Here is a 16,665-nt window from a genome sequence, read left to right as displayed (position 1 = left end):
TGACGGCACGCGGGCGGCGGAACGACGGGGGTTCTGATTGGCGGGCGGATGCAGGGCGTGTGCGTGCATCGCCGGCCCTTGGGTGCATGGCATGGATGGCATCCTGACAAGCAACAAGAGGCCCAAACGGTTTCACCACCTGGGCGTTCCTGCATGGCTGCATGACCGCTTGCCCTCCCCCGCCTGGCCTGGAGTTAGGCCGTCGTCGAAACAGAGACAGAGGGTCAGCCATCGCGGCCACTCCAAGACGCTGCTAGCATCGCAGCCCTGGCCACGACTCCAAGTCACGGCCGCAGCCCTGAGCCGGCCCCTCTAAGCATCCCAATAGCGCTCTGCCCCATCCTCCTCCCGGCGCCAGAGGAATGCGCCCGCGCATCACCACAACCTCCTCGCCGCCATGGGCGCTGTCCACAGCAAAGCCGGCGATGCAGGCGCCCTGTATCTGCGCGACCAGACCAGATGTATGTCCTTCGCTTCCCGTCGCTTGTCGTCTTGCTGCGCAACCCACGCTCCAGCTAACCGCCCCCAGTCTCGGTGGCTTCGCTCAACATCACCAATGGCCGCAACCGCACGCTGCTGAACGTTGCTCCCAATGCCTTCCCCGCCACGCGCTACACGGCGCGCCGCGACTTTGGCGACGACAGTGTCGTCGAGTACATCCAGGTACGCCCCCTGCTTGCCCACCACCACCACCGCCATCGCCATCCCTCTGCTAACCCTCCCCCTCTCTCCACAGGACCCAGAAGCAGTCCCCTCCAGCGACAGCCCCCCAGCCTTGCTCCTTCGCCTGACCAACGAGGAAGAGCTTACCTTCAACTTCACCTTTGTCCTCCGCCAGCACCTAGCCGTGCCCAGCATATACAATGTCAACACTAATTCCGCAATCACCCCCTCGGGCCTCGTCGACACAAACATCAACGGCCTGACCTTTCTCTTCGCCTCGAGCTCAAAGGACCTCGAAAACCTCGTCACGCGCGAGTTCCACGCAAACCCAAACCTCCACAAGAACCCTCAGGTGGAGCTTGTCGGCGACTACTCAACCGGCGGCCATGCCTCGGTCCAGTTCCAGTGGTCGTGGAAGTGGACCCCTCCAAAGCTCTCAGAATCCCGCGGCGGGGGCTGGCGCACCAGCTGTAGTGTCTGTATACACCCGCTCCTCTTCGTTGCCTACAAAAACTGACATTTCCCAAGTTTGTCGAATACGACCAGCGAGCACACAGGCTCGAGACACTAGCAAACTTTTCCTTCTGGGTCCAAAGTACTGGAGTTTCCCCTCAATCTTACGTATACGAGCAAAATCCACTGACGAATACAGACACGTCACGCCAGGTCCAGAGCCCCAAGTCACCCACCCCGCGCATGGAACTGGGTGTTCCGCCCCGCCTTCGCGTACCGTCTGCCCAATCCATAGAGTCTCGAGTTAGTGATTCGGCTGGTGAAGATAAAGAATGGGAAGCTCCTCCCCCAAGATCGCCTATTTGCGAACCCATACCAGAGCACAGTTTGGGACTGGTACCCAGCCAGGCGACTACGGCATCGAGTGGAAATGTGCCTGTCAAGCTCGACGTCTCCCGCCCGGGTGAGGATCTCAGCCAAACCGATGATGGGCCGCTGTTCCGCGCCACGATGAAGTCGCTCGAGCAAAAGACCGGCAACATGCGCACACGGTGGAAAAAGGTCCTGAAGCGCGCAGAGGCCGCCATGGAAGCCCAGGTCGGGTGCAACAATGCCATGTCCGATCTCATGGACGCACTTCGAGAAGCGTCATCGTCCAACGCCAACGCTGTCCAGCCTGCCATTGATCATTACTTTGACAAGATTGCAAAGGAAATCTTGGTCTATGAAAAGTCGAATGCTACCTATATCCAGAAGCTCATTATTGATCCCATCTACAAACTTTACAACATCGATATCAAGCAAGCCGAGACGAAGCGCAAAGATTTTGAGGAGGAGAGCAAAGACTACTACCAATACCTCGGCCGCTATCTTGGTCAGCGGCAAGACACCTTGAAGGAGAAGAAGCGCGCCGAGACCGACTCCAAATATCTCGCAAAGAGACGCAACTTTGAACTGAAGCGATTCGATTATTCTTCATTCATGCAAGATTTACATGGCGGCAGGAAAGACCAAGAGGTTCTTTCCCACCTGACCCGATACGCAGACGCCCAGGCCAAGCGTTACCTCGAGACCGCCAAGAAGATTGAGACGATGCTGCCCCATCTCGAGGCGTTGACTTGTGAAGTCAAAGAGGCAGACAAAGAATTCCAGATTCAGAGGACCGAAAGAGAGGAAAAAAGGCGTGCCCTTGAAACAATCAAAAAGACGTTTGATGACATACCAAACCAGTCAATTACGTCACCAGCAGCGTCGACTGCAACTGTGTCGAGGTCAATATCAAGATCCGAACCGGAATCACTGCCTGGCCGAAAGAGCAGCATCGCTCCTGTATTTCAGAGTACAGTGGCCTCTCCCCTGGCCGCCACATCTACAAGTATTCCTTCGTCGATAGCACTACCACAAAGCCCAGAGGCTAGCAAGACTAGTTTGGCAATGAACACGATGCAGCCGGACAAGTTCAAGGGAATCAGAGATCTGGAAGAAAAGGACCTCGCTGCAATGGTCGAGGCCGGTTCTGGCACGGGCCGTAAACAGGGTCTTCTTTGGGCACTCAGCAGACCCGGAAGCCATGTGGATCCAAAGGGTTTGAACAAACAAGCCTGGCACAAGTGAGGCCCTCCGTACATCGTGTGACCACAAAGTCGAAATCATACTGACATGCGCCCAGGTTCTGGATTGTCCTTGATCAAGGCAAGCTTTCAGAATACACAAACTGGAAGCAGAGCTTAGAACTGCACATGGATCCTATTGATCTTCGAATGGCCTCAGTACGCGAAGCACGTAATGCTGACCGTCGATTTTGCTTCGAAGTCATAACCCCACAGTACACAAGAGTGTATCAGGCTACCAACGAAGACGACATGAAGTCTTGGATCAACGCTGTCAACAACGCTTTGCAAACAGCTGTCGAGTCTGCTGGGCAATCTGATAGGCCGTCGACTGATTCGTTGCCTGGGCAAACCCATCGAGATATTGCATCAGTGCTCACTGGCAAGAGCCCTTCTATGTCGAGCCACCGCAACAATTATAGCTCCAAGGCCCCTGCTCGACATGCCACAGTCGGCGACCGGCCCGGCGGCTATCGTCGAGATGAGACTCCGGGCGACGATGGAAAGTTGCTAAAGCAAGTGCGCGACGCCGATGCCAGCAATAGAGTGTGTGCCGACTGTGGCACCGAGATCAAGGTCGACTGGGTGTCTATCAATCTCGGCATTGTCATCTGCATTGAGTGTAGCGGCATCCATCGGTCGCTAGGCACACATATTACAAAGGTGCGCTCCTTGACACTGGACGTCACTTCCTTCACTCCCGATATCATCGAGATACTCCTCAAAGTTGGTAACCGCATCAGCAACTCCATCTGGGAAGCCAAGCTAGACCCTGGCAAGAAACCCGGGCCAATGTCAACGCGCGAGCAGAGACTTCATTTCATTACATCAAAGTACGCGGAACGAGCTTTTGTAGCGCCAATATCACCAAGCATGTCACACTATGCAAATCCAGAGGAGACGCTACTTGCGTCTGTTAAGAAGAACGACATTCAGAATGTGCTCTATGCACTAGCACTGAGGGCCAATCCCAATGCACGTGATCGGTCACGAGGCACTCATGTTGTGTTTCTAGCACTTGCAGCAGCGGATCCAGCATCACCATCGGCGTCGGCATCACCAGCGACTTCGCCGGGCATACCTTCACGACCGGGCACAGCACAAGCCTCACGTAAAGCTTTCCCCGTGGCAGAGTTACTCTTGCAGAATGGCTCAGAGTTGCCCATGACGCCCGCTCCTATCCCGCTGGGTCACTCGGCACGAGCATACCTTGACTTCAAGGCGGACCAGCGTGCAGGCAAGCTTCCTGCACCCATGGCAAACAATCAGGCGTCTTCCAGTGCAGAAAAGATTCCACCTCTACCACCAATCCAGGCCGGGAATGGTAGCTCACCATCAGAGAGAGCACGAGAACGAGAGGCGCGAATGCAGAAGCGGGTATCTGCAGGTGGAAGGTTGGTCAAGAGTCCAAACCTGGATGCAGCTGAAGGTAAGCGCGGCTTACAAGGATAGCCGATGCTCATGTATTTGTGATCTTCTAGTGTATACCTTCCTTGGGTGGCGTGCGGTTTTGTGCGATGGGCGTCGACTGGCTAGTAAGGTGCGAGTGCGGATAGACGCAGAGAAACGACAAAGGCCATTTAGTGGTATTGGATTGGACGTGTTGCCTCTGCCTTTGGATATGCAGAAATCGATTTTTATGCAATTGTTTTCGTTTTTTTTTGATTGCGTTGCGTAGCATGGCGCTGACTAGGTTGTCTGAACTTGTACTATCCTAATGACTATCAGGTCGACGTATGTAAAGAGGCCCGTGCGACCACCCCCACTAGCGCGCACCAAAATTACCGTCAAGTCGCCAAAGTCTCACCCCCCGCAGGCACATTATTACCGCCATCGACACGCACGCACAGGTAGCAATCATGGCGTCGGCATACTCGAACCTGCCCATGGACGGCGACGATGAATTCGACGAGAGCCAAATCGACTTTACCGACATTGAAGAGCAGTTCCAGGTCCGACTGGATGAGGGGCTTGATGCCTTTGTCGTAATTGATGGACTACCAGTGGTGCCCGAGGACAGCAAGGGCAAGCTGATCAAGTTCGTGCTGCGCAAACTGAACAGTGTGGGCAAGGTTAAGGATGATGGTGTGCACATGCCCGTAAACGAGTCGGGCAAGACGGAGGGGTACGTTGATTTCGACATGCGCACCACGCACATTCGCAGACGGTGACCAAGGCACTGACGGCGACACAGATATGCCTTTGTCGAATACAGCGCGCCCGCCGAGGCTGTTGCAGCCGTCAAGCAGCTCCACGGCACTCCACTCGACAAGAAGCACACCATGGCTGTGAACAAACTCACCGACATCGACCGTTACGGCAAGGAGGGCCGTGTTGACGAGGAATACCACCCACCCGAGATTCCTCCGTTCGAGCAAAAGGAGCACCTGAGGTGGTGGCTCGCAGATGAGGACAGCCGCGACCAGATCGCCATGTACCGCCAGGACAGGGTCGGTGTTTACTGGAACGAGAAGGAAGATCAGCCCGAGCAGGTTGTTGACCGTGAGAACTGGACAGAGTCGTTTATTCAGTGGTCGCCACAAGGAACTTACCTTACCTCTATGCACGCCCAGGGTGTGCAACTGTGGGGAGGCAAGTCATGGAGCAGGCAAAAACGATTCGCGCATCCTGGTGTCAACCTTGTCGACTTCTCGCCTGGTGAGAAGTACCTCACCACTTGGTCGCACCGCCCACTCCAGGTTGACGAGAACCACCCCGTCCCATCTCTCTCGCTCGAGGAGGATGGCAAAAACTACATCATTTGGGATATTGCCACTGGCAAGCCCCTGCGTTCTTTTGCTACCATTGATGTCCCTGGTGGCACCGATGGTGAAGGCAACCCCATCAAGAAGAAGCTGCAGTGGCCTACCTTCAAGTGGTCTGCCGACGACAAGTATGTTGCACGCATGACCCAGGGCCAGTCCATCTCCATCTACGAGCTTCCCCGCATGAACCTCCTCGACAAGACATCAGTCAAGATTGAGGGTGTCATGGACTTTGAGTGGGCTCCCGCTACCCCACGCAGAGAGGGAATCAAGACCTACGAACAACTTTTCTGCTACTGGACTCCTGAACTCGGCAGCAACCCCGCCAAGGTCGGACTCATGTCAATCCCATCCAAGGAGGTTGTGCGGACCCGTAACCTCTTCAACGTTTCTGACGCCAAGCTACACTGGCAATCAGAAGCCGCATATGTCTGCGTCAAGGTTGATCGCCACTCCAAGTCCAAGAAGTCGCTTGCAACTAACTTGGAAATCTTCCGCGTCCGTGAAAAGGGCGTACCAGTCGAGGTTGTCGATTCTATCAAGGACACTGTCATCAACTTTGCCTGGGAACCCAAGGGCAACCGTTTCGTTCTCATCACCACTGGCGAGGTTATCCAAGGCGCTGCCGTCGGCCCCAAGACTGCTGTTTCCTTCTTCGCCACTGAAAAGCTAAAGGGAGGAGCCGTTGGAAACTTCCGCCACATCCGAACCATTGACAAGAAGAATAGCAACGCCATCTACTGGTCGCCTAAGGGACGATTTGTTGTTGTCGCTGCCCTTCAATCCCAGCAATCTTTCGAGCTTGAGTTCTGGGACATGAGCTTCGACAAGCCCAAGGACGAGTCTGAGAAGGGTGATAAGGAGGTCAACGCCAACCTACAGCTCATGGATACCGCCGAGCACTATGGTGTCACAGACATTGAGTGGGATCCTACAGGTCGCTATGTCGCTACCGTTGCTAGCGCTTTCCGCCACCGTGTATGTGTAGTGATTCGATTATTGTTTTATTTTATTTTTTACTTTGCTAATTCTCTACTAGATGGAAAACGGCTACCACCTGTATGACTTCAAGGGCCAACTTCTCCGGGAAGAAGCCATCGAAGGCTTCAAGCAACTTCTCTGGCGCCCACGACCCCCGACACTGCTCTCCAAGGAAGAGCAAGCTGAGATTCGCAAGAATCTGCGCAACTACTCCAAGATCTTTGACGAACAGGATCTTGCCAAGAAGAGCTCAGCCAACAAGGCTGTCGTGGAGGCCCGTCGCGAGATGCTGCAAGAGTGGCGTGCATGGAGGGAACAAGTCACCCAGAGACTACGCGAAGAAGGTGCAGACCTGGAACTGGCGTTCCTCAAGGGAGAGACACCCGGACAGGCAGAGGATGGCCACCAGGAGGAGATTGAGGAGATTGTGGAAGAGATTATTGAAGAGAGCGAAGAGGTCATCAACTAGAAATAGTGTGGGGGCGTAGTGCGAGGCGGTCTGGACGTACATTAGATAAAATGATGAAAGTCAGTTTGCTGAACGAGCATGTGGTTATGAGACTTGTGATATCTGTTGTACATGTGCATTGATGAGTAACATGGTTTAGACTGAAGGATTTATGATTTGGGAGAAAGTGTAGAGTGAGTTAGTCTCGAGCTGTTGAGGGTAGAATATCAAACTGTTGAACAATGAAGAAGACTAACTATCTGATATTTAGATCTGAATGCATATACATCGATCGGCCTGTGGTTGAATAATATAATGATTGCTATAAATGTAGTCAGTATGCCCAACCACATTGCGTTGAACAAAAGAACGAAGACATCAACTCCACACCGACGGCCTCTTCCTTGCCTCAAGCCTCTCCCTATACTCACGACAACTAATCTTGATCCCCTCGTCCAACCCAACCTGCACCTCATACCCAATCAAACGCTTCGCCTTTTCAACCGAAACATAGCAATCTCTACACCCTTCACTCACCATGCCACGACTCAAATTGGGCTCTTGCCCCGTCGCCCACGCCGTCCACTCTGCCGCAATGCCCATGCAGCGCGCCAACGCCACGGGCAACTGCACCTCAAACTTGGGCACATGGCCAAACTCGCGCCAAATCGCCAAACACAGCGCGCGCGCCGTCACCGGCTCATCATTCGAAATAAACATTGCTTCCCCCGCCGCCGTCCGCTCCGCCGCCGTCGTCACCAGCAGATTCCGCACGGCCAGCACGTGCGCGTGCGCGACGTTGTCGACGTAGACGTAGTCCTGCAGGTTCGTGCCAGGACCGAGGATGAATGGGGTCTGGCCTGCGTCGATGCATGCGTGGATCGTGGGGATGCAGATGCGGTCTGTAGGGCCGAAGATGGGGGCTGAACGCAATGCGGTGGTGGCCAAGGAAGGGGAGTTTGAGGTTAGGACGAGGGATTCTGCGAGGGCCTTTTTGGAAGGCGGGGAAAAAAAGGAGGGTTGGTGAGTGTGTTTTTTTTGGTTTGTTGGTTTGGTGAAGAAAAGAAGCGGAGGTGGGGGTGGGAAAGGAGAGGGTGAGGAAAGAAGAAGAGGAAGAATAAAAGAGTTTTGGAAAGTAAATTCAGGGGAATAAAGGGAAGGGATGTTGAAGATACATACCTTACTTTGCCCGTAACTAGTATCTACCTTGCCCAACGGCCACGTCTCATCTGCATTCTTGAAATCCCGCGATAAATCATCGCAGAGTACGGTGATACTGCTCGTGTACACAAATGCCTTGACACCGTGCTCTTTACTCGCCTCTAGCACGTTCCGCGTACCCTCTACGTTTACTTTAAACACGGCGTCGCGGTCTTTCATGCTGTATCGCCGTGTACCCACGTGGAAGATGGCGGCCGTGTGGATCACGGCTGTAGGTTTGGTTTCTGCGAATACTTTGGAGAGAGAGGGGACGTCCAGGATGTCGCAGCGCGTGTAGCGCACGCGTGGGTTAGAGCTGAAGGTTTGGGTGCCGAGGGGTGGGAGGGAGATGTCGAGGGCAGTTATTGTGTATTTTGTAGTATTGAGTAGGGCTGAGATGATGCTTGTGCCTAGGAAGCCGCTGCCGCCTGTAATGAGGACGTGAGGGGGATCCATTGGAGATACGAAAGATAAATTGGGGGTTGTTGAAATGTGGTGGGTTTAGTTTGGGGGGGATCCAAGGTAGAATGGGTTTAACGGGCTTCTGGAAAGTCACGGTATGATCCTAGGAATGGTGCTATCTGACAATCCTCTTTTCCTATTGGTTTTTCCTTCTCTTTAAGTGTTGATTCAGTGTTTTGCTGAAAAGCAGGCGCGTGTAAGAAATCATGTGTTTGGTGTGTTATGATGAGGTTACAAGTTAGACCGCTGACCCGTTCGAGCCGGACCATCCTGCCGTCTCTCGCCTAACCCCATCAGGTTCGATGCATGTTCTCCAAAGCGACTTCACATATCAAATTCGCCTTGTTATTTGAGGTGTGGAATTATTGGGGTTTTCTGGGAGTGCTAAGGCTTCTAAAGCGATATTGATATACGGCTGATACTACACAGAATCGCGGTGGCAATCCTGGATGGAGCGCATGACAATCAAAGCTATTTTTTCCATTTCAACCCCATCTCCAATCACTCCAAAAATTCACCACTCAACACCACAACAATGAAGCTGAACCAAAATGAGTGTATGGAATCTGATCCTGTATATACATCTTTTCTCAAGTGCTAACCCCGTCTTAGGTATCCTTACCCCGCGCCTTCTTCTGGTGCCATACTGCTCGCACCACGTCCTGACCTACCACCAATGGATGCAAGATGAAGTACCGTATCCCTATCCTCATACTCCATTCCAATACCATATTTTTCTGAAAAAATCAAATGTCTTACAAAAGTATCCAGGACCTACAAAAGCTCACAGCATCCGAGCCCCTCACGTTGCCAGAGGAATACTCAATGCAAGAGTCTTGGCGACAAGACGCCGATAAATTAACGTTTATCATTTGCACCGCACCAGACCGCTCCGCATGGGTTCAGGAGAAGCACATTGTACCTGGAAAGCAAGATGCACCCGAGTGCATGATTGGAGATGTTGTAAGTGAACCGCACCATGCTCAAAAACAAACTTGTGTAACACGTGAAAACGCTTAGAACCTCTTTTTGTATCCTTATGAGGACGACGACGAGGATAACGCACAGAATGAAGAGAAGAAAAACAATGAAGACTTTGTAATCGGCGAACTAGAAATCATGATCGCCCAACCAGCAGCTCGAGGAAAAGGCCTCGCACACGAAGCACTCCAGGCATTTATGTGGTACATTTCTTCCTCCCTGCCCGCTCTCCTCGCAGAATACACACAACAAAACAAGCAAAAAACAGCAATCTTGCGCTACCTACGCGTAAAAATCGACAAAGACAACAAGCGTAGTCTGGCGCTGTTTGACAAACTAGGGTTCAAGCATAGTGCGGGCCCGAACTACTTTGGAGAACTGGAATTGCGAGCAAATATGCTAGATGGGGCCTTTGATACAGACAATGTCGAGAAAATAGTATATGGGTCTTCATAAGTGCAAGATCGAAAGCTGGGTTTTAGTCTGGCCTCCATGGAGTGCAGAATGTCAGATTTGGTATCTAGAGTTATGGCAAGGGAAATGCGAATTGTACAGAAAAGAGGAACGCCCTGAAAATGCAAAAAAGACGCTTTTTTGCCCCCGGGATTATGATTCTTCTTCTTCTTCCTCTCCATCTTCTTCGTCTTCTTCATCAGCCGCGCCATTAGTTAGGCTTTTCCGCGGCACTTCGAAAACGTAAATGCCGTTTTTGACTTTACCCGACATCCATCTTGCTAGTCTTGGTTCCTTGCCTACTGCTGCTACAATACATAATCCGTCTTTACCCCTGTCGCCTCGTTCCTGTATTGAGAGTCCGTTGACGATGCCTCGGATCAGAATTGGACCATCTTCAGTGTTGCCATCCATTGTTGCATCCTCATTGAGAGGCACGCGTCCCACCTTTCCAACCGGCTCAATACTCCTCTTATCGTCGGTAATTTTCCAAGCACGTATCCAGCCATCCCAGCTCGCTGTAAGAACAAGGTTGGCAAACGGTACCGTAGCGAGTGCGGTAACGTATCGCGGTAAACGCGGTCCCGGTTTGACCGAAGTAGCAGCGTCGTGGTTAGCTGACATTTCTTCTGGCGCAAGTGGTGGATCACGGCCGTGTGTAAGTGGGTAGGTAAAAAGAGGCTTCTTCCTGGTGACTGACCACAACGAGAGGGCGCCATTGTCGGAAGCTGTAACGAATAAGCTGGCGTCAAGGAGGCCAACACAGTCAATGGAGCCTTCTGCGTAAGCAATCGGTGTGTCGTCGTCGTCAGGATGTGTGCCGTTAGTCATTCCGTCCTTTGCATCTTCTCCGTCAACATTCTTGCCAAACCGGCCTTTGCGCAGTTTTTCCATGCCCTTTTGTCTTGCTGTGCCACCGCCGTGGAATACCAGTTGGTTCTCCTCGACAACTCTCCATAGACGGGCAGTGCGGTCTCGGGCACCGACACTAACACACGTCTCTTGGTTGACCTCCAGTCCACCAGCAACCCCAATGACGGCGTCTTGGTGTCCCACAAGTGTTTCGATGTATGCAGACTCCGGAGCACTCCACACAATGACGGCGCGATCTGCTCCACCCGAAAACAGTTGGTCGGTACCTCGTCGAAACGAAAGCGAGAGGACAGCATCGCGATGGCGAGTAAACAAATGGCGGGGCGTGAGCGTATCGGCATCCCAAATAATTAGTCGGGCATGCATATCGCCAGTAGCAAGATATTTCCCAGAATCCGATATGGCAATGGACACAATCTCGCCAGTGTGGCCTAGGTAGGCCCTGTCACCCTTCTTGTTCTTGTTGCCTTTGCGCCAAAGTAGTCGCTTGGGAGTTCTACGCGGCGTGATGTTGGTCGGACGGGAGGCATCTGGCGCGTATGACTTTGGGTCGGCAATCTCCCACTTTTCTACGACGAGGTCCTTGCTGACAGTCCACGCATAAGGCAGCTTGACGGCACAGCCTGTTATCGCCTTTTGCAGCCCCGAGTAGCCAGCGGCATGCGATGCGCGCTCAAAGTCCAATTCGTCGGCGATGGAGCGGTAGATCTTTCCCTTGCCCTCTGCGACATCCTCCTTCAGTCTTTCTGCTATGAGGTCCTTGTCAATCTGCTCAGCATCGAAGCCCACCTCTTGCTCGACCTCGCTGCGGATGTTTTCCAGATAGCGCTCTGCCAGCCGGAGGCGCTTTTCGGCGGCCGTTTCATTCTCGTCTTCGGAAGTCTCGTCACTGTTGCTGTCATTGTCAAAGACGGGTCCGTCCTCGTCGTCGGAGGCGTCGCTGCCGCTGATAGAGTCTTCTCGCTGGGCGCGGCGGGCATTGGCGTCGGTGTTGCGCCTCTTGGGAGCGCTGGATGTAGCTTCAGATCGCTTCCGTTTCCGCTGCGAGGCAGGGGTGGTGAAGAAGGAGGAGGACATGATGGCGAGGTGGTGGTTGTGGGCGACAGAGGCCCTTGGTGGATTCCTGATGCGACCTGAAAAATGGTCGGCCAACTTTTTTTCCAACGCCGACTGGGATGGGAGCTGCCACCGCCGCGGAGGTCTTGGCGCACGTGCACCTTGAGCGCGCTCGTTCCGCCGCCGCGTTGGGGCACATCATCGACTCCATCACCGCCATCATCGTCGTTTGTTACAAATCACCTTTGCTTTCCTGCCCCTCCTTGATTCTTATTTCCCGGATCGAACTATTCCCTCCGTCCGGCCGTTACCTTCAGGAAGAGGCACCCGGTGCAGCAAACCCGGCCGCTGTCCATCTACGCAGCACCGCCCTTCACTTATCCACCACCCACATACAGACATACACAGCCCACCATGAGTGGCAGTGGCGACCAAGAACGCGAGCATGCGCTCGAAGCCTACAAGTCCAAGCTCCTCGAGTCAAGAGAGTGGGAGGCCAAGCTCAAGGCGTTGCGACTAGAGATAAAAGGTCTACAGCATGACTTTGACGTATCGGAGGAGAACATCAAGGCGCTGCAGAGTGTTGGTCAGATAATAGGCGAGGTGCTCAAGCAGTTGGACGAGGAACGATGTACGTTGTATCAGAGACTCCGCCACTCTCAAATGCTAACCCGGCGCCTGCAGTCATTGTCAAGGCATCATCCGGCCCCCGCTATGTAGTCGGATGCCGGTCAAAGGTCGATAAGGCCAAGCTCAAACAGGGCACACGTGTTGCCCTAGACATGACAACCCTTACCATAATGCGCATGCTGCCCCGCGAAGTCGATCCCCTCGTCTACAACATGTCGTTGGAAGACCCCGGCCAGGTCAGTTTTGGTGGAATTGGTGGTCTGAATGAGCAGATTCGCGAGCTTCGTGAGGTCATTGAGCTGCCACTCAAGAACCCCGAGCTATTCCTGCGAGTAGGTATCAAGCCACCAAAGGGTGTGCTGCTCTACGGACCCCCAGGTACCGGAAAGACGCTGCTGGCCCGTGCCGTGGCGAGCAGTCTGGAGACCAACTTCCTCAAGGTTGTTTCGTCGGCCATTGTCGACAAGTACATTGGCGAGTCGGCGCGTTTGATCCGTGAAATGTTTGGCTACGCAAAGGAGCACGAACCCTGTATCATCTTTATGGACGAGATTGACGCCATTGGTGGTCGACGTTTCTCCGAAGGTACATCGGCAGATCGTGAGATTCAGCGAACCCTCATGGAGCTACTGAACCAGCTGGATGGTTTCGATTACCTTGGTCAGACCAAGATCATCATGGCAACCAATCGACCAGATACCCTCGACCCCGCCTTACTGCGTGCTGGACGTCTTGACCGCAAGCTCGAGATTCCCCTGCCGAACGAAGTTGGACGTCTGGAGATTCTGAAGATTCACTCTGGAAGTGTTGTCACAGATGGTGAGATTGACTTTGAGAGCATTGTCAAGATGAGCGATGGATTCAACGGTGCCGATTTGCGCAACGTCGTAACAGAAGCGTAAGTACTCGTGCTTGGACTACAGAAAAGGAGATGACAGGTGCTAACATTTCCCAGCGGTCTCTTCGCCATCAAAGACTACCGAGACTCAATCAACCAGGACGATTTCAACAAGGCAGTCCGGAAGATGGCTGAGTCGAAGAAGCTCGAGGGCAAGCTAGATTACCAGAAGTTGTAGATTGGGATGCTAGTCACATTACGGCCGTGATGAGGGTAGAGCGATGGGCATCATGTACGATAGTACGGGACGATGACATGGCAAAATTAATAAACCAACTGCCCAAGCTCTGCTCGACTCTGTATGCATTATCACGTGGTGTTCCTGAGTGACGTATGTTCACTAGCTTAGAATTTAAGACCGACCATAGTAACGCACGTGACAGCGCGCTTTAGCGAAATGCAGCCCCGGCCGTCGAGTGTGTGGGAAGATACTGGGTAAACACGCCAACGGCATTTTTCTACAACGCAATAGATATGGACGGATCGCAGTCGCCGACTAAGCCAAAGCGCTCTCGCGCCGAAATGGAGGCCGAAAGCAGCATATCTACAAAGGAATCTGCAGCGCAGGCTCACGAAGGTACCATCAGCCCGTGTTGTATGCGCGCAACTCTCTCTAACACCATATTCTGTAGATGATACATCTTCCGACGACGACGATTTTGGGCCCGCCCTTCCTTCCTCTGCGCCGAAAAAGAAGAAACGCAAACTGCCGTATGAAAAGCTCTACGTTGCTGCGCTGCCTGGCGCAACCCGCTACTCCAAATCACTCATGCACCGCGAACAACTGTGCTTCACCACATTTACTCCCCACACCGACTTTCTCATCACCAGCTCCATCGACGGCGTTGTTAAATTTTGGAAAAAGGTCTTTGGAGGCATCGAGTTTGTTAAAGAGTTTCGCGCCCATAGCGGTGAGATCAAGTCTGTCAACGTGAGCGCAGACGGCCGCAGCTTTGCGACTGCTGGCGCAGACAAGACTATCAAGATCTTTGACGTCGTCACATTCGACCTGCTGGCTATGTTGACCTTGGATTATACCCCTCTGGCTGTTTGCTGGCTGCATGGCCGAGGCGCAAGCTTCCCCCAACTAGCTGTCAGCTCGGAAGAGAACAGCTGGATCCGTATATACGATGGCAGGGGGGAGAATCCGGAGCCGCTGCATGTCTTGAAAAGTGTGCATAGAGCGCCCGTAAGTCTCATGGCGTACAACAACGACTACGACTGCGTGGTGAGCGTGGACCAAGGCGGCATGGTGGAGTATTGGAGACCAAATGGAAACTATGAGAAACCAGACAATGTGTGGTCTTTGAAGAGCTCGACAAGTCTGTTTGAGTTCAAAAAGTCCAAATGCGTCCCTTCTTCGCTCACCATTTCGCCCACTGGCAAGCAATTTGCTACGTTTTCGTTCCCTGACCGCAAGGTCCGTGTGTTTGACTTTGCGTCGGGAAAGCTGCACCGAACTTATGACGAATCCATTGAAACCATGACGAGCATGCAACAGGCTGGAACTGCGGTCCAGCATCTGGAAGACATGGAGTTTGGGCGAAGAATAGGCATAGAGAGAGAACTTGATCAGCCGTGGTTGCGAAGCCGGATGAATGTCATTTTCGACGAGACAAGCAATTTCATTCTCTATGGCAGCATGTACGGCGTAAAAGTCATCAACACGGTGACCAACAAGCTTGTCAAGCTCTACGGTCAAGAAGAGTCGATCCGCCCGCTATGGCTATGTCTTTACCAAGGCCAACCGGAGAAGAAAGGAGTCGTTACAGTCGAAATGGCAGCAAGTGAGAACCCGCTGCTCCAAGAAGCCGAAGCCCGAGATGCCATGCTGGTATCTACGGGATCCGGCAAAGTCCGCTTCTACATGTATACCAACGACTCGACCGTCTCCAAGTCCGTCCGCGACGTGCAAAACGAAAAGCCGCGCACGGCAAACGCGAACAAGAAGAACGACGAAAAAGCTCTGGCTGCAACCGGCACAACAGCTACCTTGCACACAACGTATGGCGACATCACGATCCGCCTCTTCCCCGATGCGGCCCCCAAAGCCGTGGAGAACTTTGTCACTCACGCTCGCAACGGCTACTACAACAATGTCATTTTCCACCGTGTCATCCGCAAATTCATGATCCAAACGGGCGATCCCCTGGGCGACGGCACGGGCGGCGAAAGCATCTGGGGCAAGGAATTCGCAGACGAGTTTTCCAACCTCAAGCACGACAAGCCGTACACGGTTAGCATGGCGAATGCGGGTCCCAATTCAAATGGAAGTCAATTCTTCATTACTACGGAGAAGACGGTAAGTTTTTTTTCTTCTCCCAAACACACATATATCTCCATTCCCATCCCTTAACCCCCAAATATGTGTTTGAAAGTTACGATGAGTATGGAAAGCTAATTGATTTTTTTTTTGTTGTGCTAGCCGTGGCTCGATAACAAGCATACGATTTTCGGCCGCGCAATCGCAGGCATGGATGTTGTGCATAAGATTGAGAATACCAAAGTGTACAAGGAGAAGCCCGAGGAGGATATCAAGATTATCAATATTTCGGTTTCCTGATAGCTTTTCCAAATCATTTGACCAAAAAAAATGATAGTTAATATACGTCGATGTATACACGACAAAGCCGGAAAGAGCTCAAGAGTCACAAAACAAAACCAAGGCACACTGGAGGAAAGAGAAGGAAAAGTCAATCAGTTCTTATTACTATTACACAATTTTTTTGACGAGAGAATGAAGATTGATAAGACACAAAAGCTTGGAGCTAACTTTCTCTCTCTTTCTGTAACGAGAGCATATCGACACGTGGCATACTATTGATATATATATATATACTTTTGCAAAACGCGATCCGTGTCCGTAGAGAGGAGGCGAGTTGCACAAGGAACAATCAAGTTCCAGTGAACCCTAAAAAAAAAGGTGGTCATAAACTTCGCTTCACGACCCAAATTCAAGATGTCTATTAGATATCCAAATTCCATACCATGATGCCAAGTTTGCCTTTGTGTGTGTCTCTCTGTCTGTCGAAAAAAAAAAGATTCCCTCGCATGCCCGAAAAAAAAACGCCTGCAAAGAAATATGACCCACAAATACATTTGTCAACCAGTTTGAACAAGAAAGAGGAAGATGAAAGTAAGCAAGGAAGAAGTATGAAGCAAGCAAAAAAACGCTTTCAGCACAATTTGGCT

The 16,665-nt window shown here is 52.4% G+C and overlaps 5 protein-coding genes across 5 annotated transcripts; 3 read left to right on the top strand and 2 right to left on the bottom strand.

The window, feature by feature from the left end:
- Positions 1-397: 397 nt before the first annotated feature.
- On the top strand, positions 398-6,941 carry PSV08DRAFT_373448 (f1f0 atp synthase; the record flags this gene model as incomplete). The annotated part of the gene is made up of 10 exons (XM_066093234.1): positions 398-461; positions 530-663; positions 737-1,138; positions 1,192-1,258; positions 1,316-2,726; positions 2,786-4,155; position 4,208; positions 4,543-4,851; positions 4,921-6,469; positions 6,531-6,941. 10 exons carry the CDS (start codon positions 398-400, stop codon positions 6,939-6,941), a joined length of 5,718 nt encoding a protein of 1,905 aa, XP_065948636.1.
- Positions 6,942-7,226: 285 nt separating this feature from the next.
- Positions 7,227-8,576, bottom strand: PSV08DRAFT_364970 (uncharacterized protein; the record flags this gene model as incomplete). Its single annotated transcript, XM_014224138.1, has 2 exons — positions 7,227-7,910; positions 8,100-8,576. 2 exons carry the CDS (start codon positions 8,574-8,576, stop codon positions 7,299-7,301), a joined length of 1,089 nt encoding a protein of 362 aa, XP_014079613.1. The 3' UTR covers positions 7,227-7,298.
- Positions 8,577-8,897: 321 nt separating this feature from the next.
- PSV08DRAFT_364969 (GNAT domain-containing protein) lies at positions 8,898-10,318 on the top strand. The gene is made up of 4 exons (XM_014224139.1): positions 8,898-9,139; positions 9,195-9,274; positions 9,354-9,545; positions 9,603-10,318. The coding sequence occupies exons 1-4, from the start codon at positions 9,118-9,120 to the stop codon at positions 10,017-10,019; spliced, it is 711 nt and encodes a 236-aa protein (XP_014079614.1). The 5' UTR covers positions 8,898-9,117; the 3' UTR covers positions 10,020-10,318.
- Positions 9,677-11,993, bottom strand: PSV08DRAFT_228905 (WD40-repeat-containing domain protein). Its single transcript, XM_066092222.1, has one exon. It carries the CDS (start codon positions 11,964-11,966, stop codon positions 10,170-10,172), a length of 1,797 nt encoding a protein of 598 aa, XP_065948635.1. The 5' UTR covers positions 11,967-11,993; the 3' UTR covers positions 9,677-10,169.
- Positions 11,994-12,148: 155 nt separating this feature from the next.
- On the top strand, positions 12,149-16,237 carry PSV08DRAFT_411746 (small nucleolar ribonucleoprotein complex subunit). Its single transcript, XM_014224141.2, has 6 exons — positions 12,149-12,576; positions 12,630-13,473; positions 13,531-13,647; positions 13,902-14,068; positions 14,106-15,775; positions 15,899-16,237. Exons 1-6 carry the CDS (start codon positions 12,360-12,362, stop codon positions 16,034-16,036), a joined length of 3,153 nt encoding a protein of 1,050 aa, XP_014079616.2. The 5' UTR covers positions 12,149-12,359; the 3' UTR covers positions 16,037-16,237.
- The last annotated feature ends 428 nt before the right edge of the window (positions 16,238-16,665 follow it).

The sequence above is a fragment of the Bipolaris maydis genome (genome assembly GCF_028858645.1).
Source record: "Bipolaris maydis strain C4 unplaced genomic scaffold PSV08scaffold_12, whole genome shotgun sequence".
NCBI classification, from domain to species: domain Eukaryota; kingdom Fungi; phylum Ascomycota; class Dothideomycetes; order Pleosporales; family Pleosporaceae; genus Bipolaris; species Bipolaris maydis.
The sequence above is the reverse complement of the archived record's forward strand: the minus strand, read 5'-3'. Positions and strand labels throughout refer to the sequence as shown.

What these genes read in the sequence shown, in the direction of transcription:
- PSV08DRAFT_364969 (XM_014224139.1), top strand. Translation starts at nt 9,118, where the DNA reads ATGAAGCTGAACCAAAATGAGT. An exon ending in GAAGCTGAACCAAAATGAGT is followed by an intron (nt 9,140 to 9,194) that starts GTATGGAATCTG and finishes ACCCCGTCTTAG; the next exon opens with GTATCCTTACCCCGCGCCTT. An exon ending in ACCAATGGATGCAAGATGAA is followed by an intron (nt 9,275 to 9,353) that starts GTACCGTATCCC and finishes AAAAGTATCCAG; the next exon opens with GACCTACAAAAGCTCACAGC.
- PSV08DRAFT_228905 (XM_066092222.1), bottom strand. Translation starts at nt 11,966, where the DNA reads ATGTCCTCCTCCTTCTTCACCACCCCTGCCTCGCAGCGGAAACGGAAG.
- PSV08DRAFT_411746 (XM_014224141.2), top strand. Translation starts at nt 12,360, where the DNA reads ATGAGTGGCAGTGGCGACCAAGAACGCGAGCATGCGCTCGAAGCCTAC. An exon ending in CGCAACGTCGTAACAGAAGC is followed by an intron (nt 13,474 to 13,530) that starts GTAAGTACTCGT and finishes AACATTTCCCAG; the next exon opens with CGGTCTCTTCGCCATCAAAG. An exon ending in TCATTACTACGGAGAAGACG is followed by an intron (nt 15,776 to 15,898) that starts GTAAGTTTTTTT and finishes TTGTTGTGCTAG; the next exon opens with CCGTGGCTCGATAACAAGCA.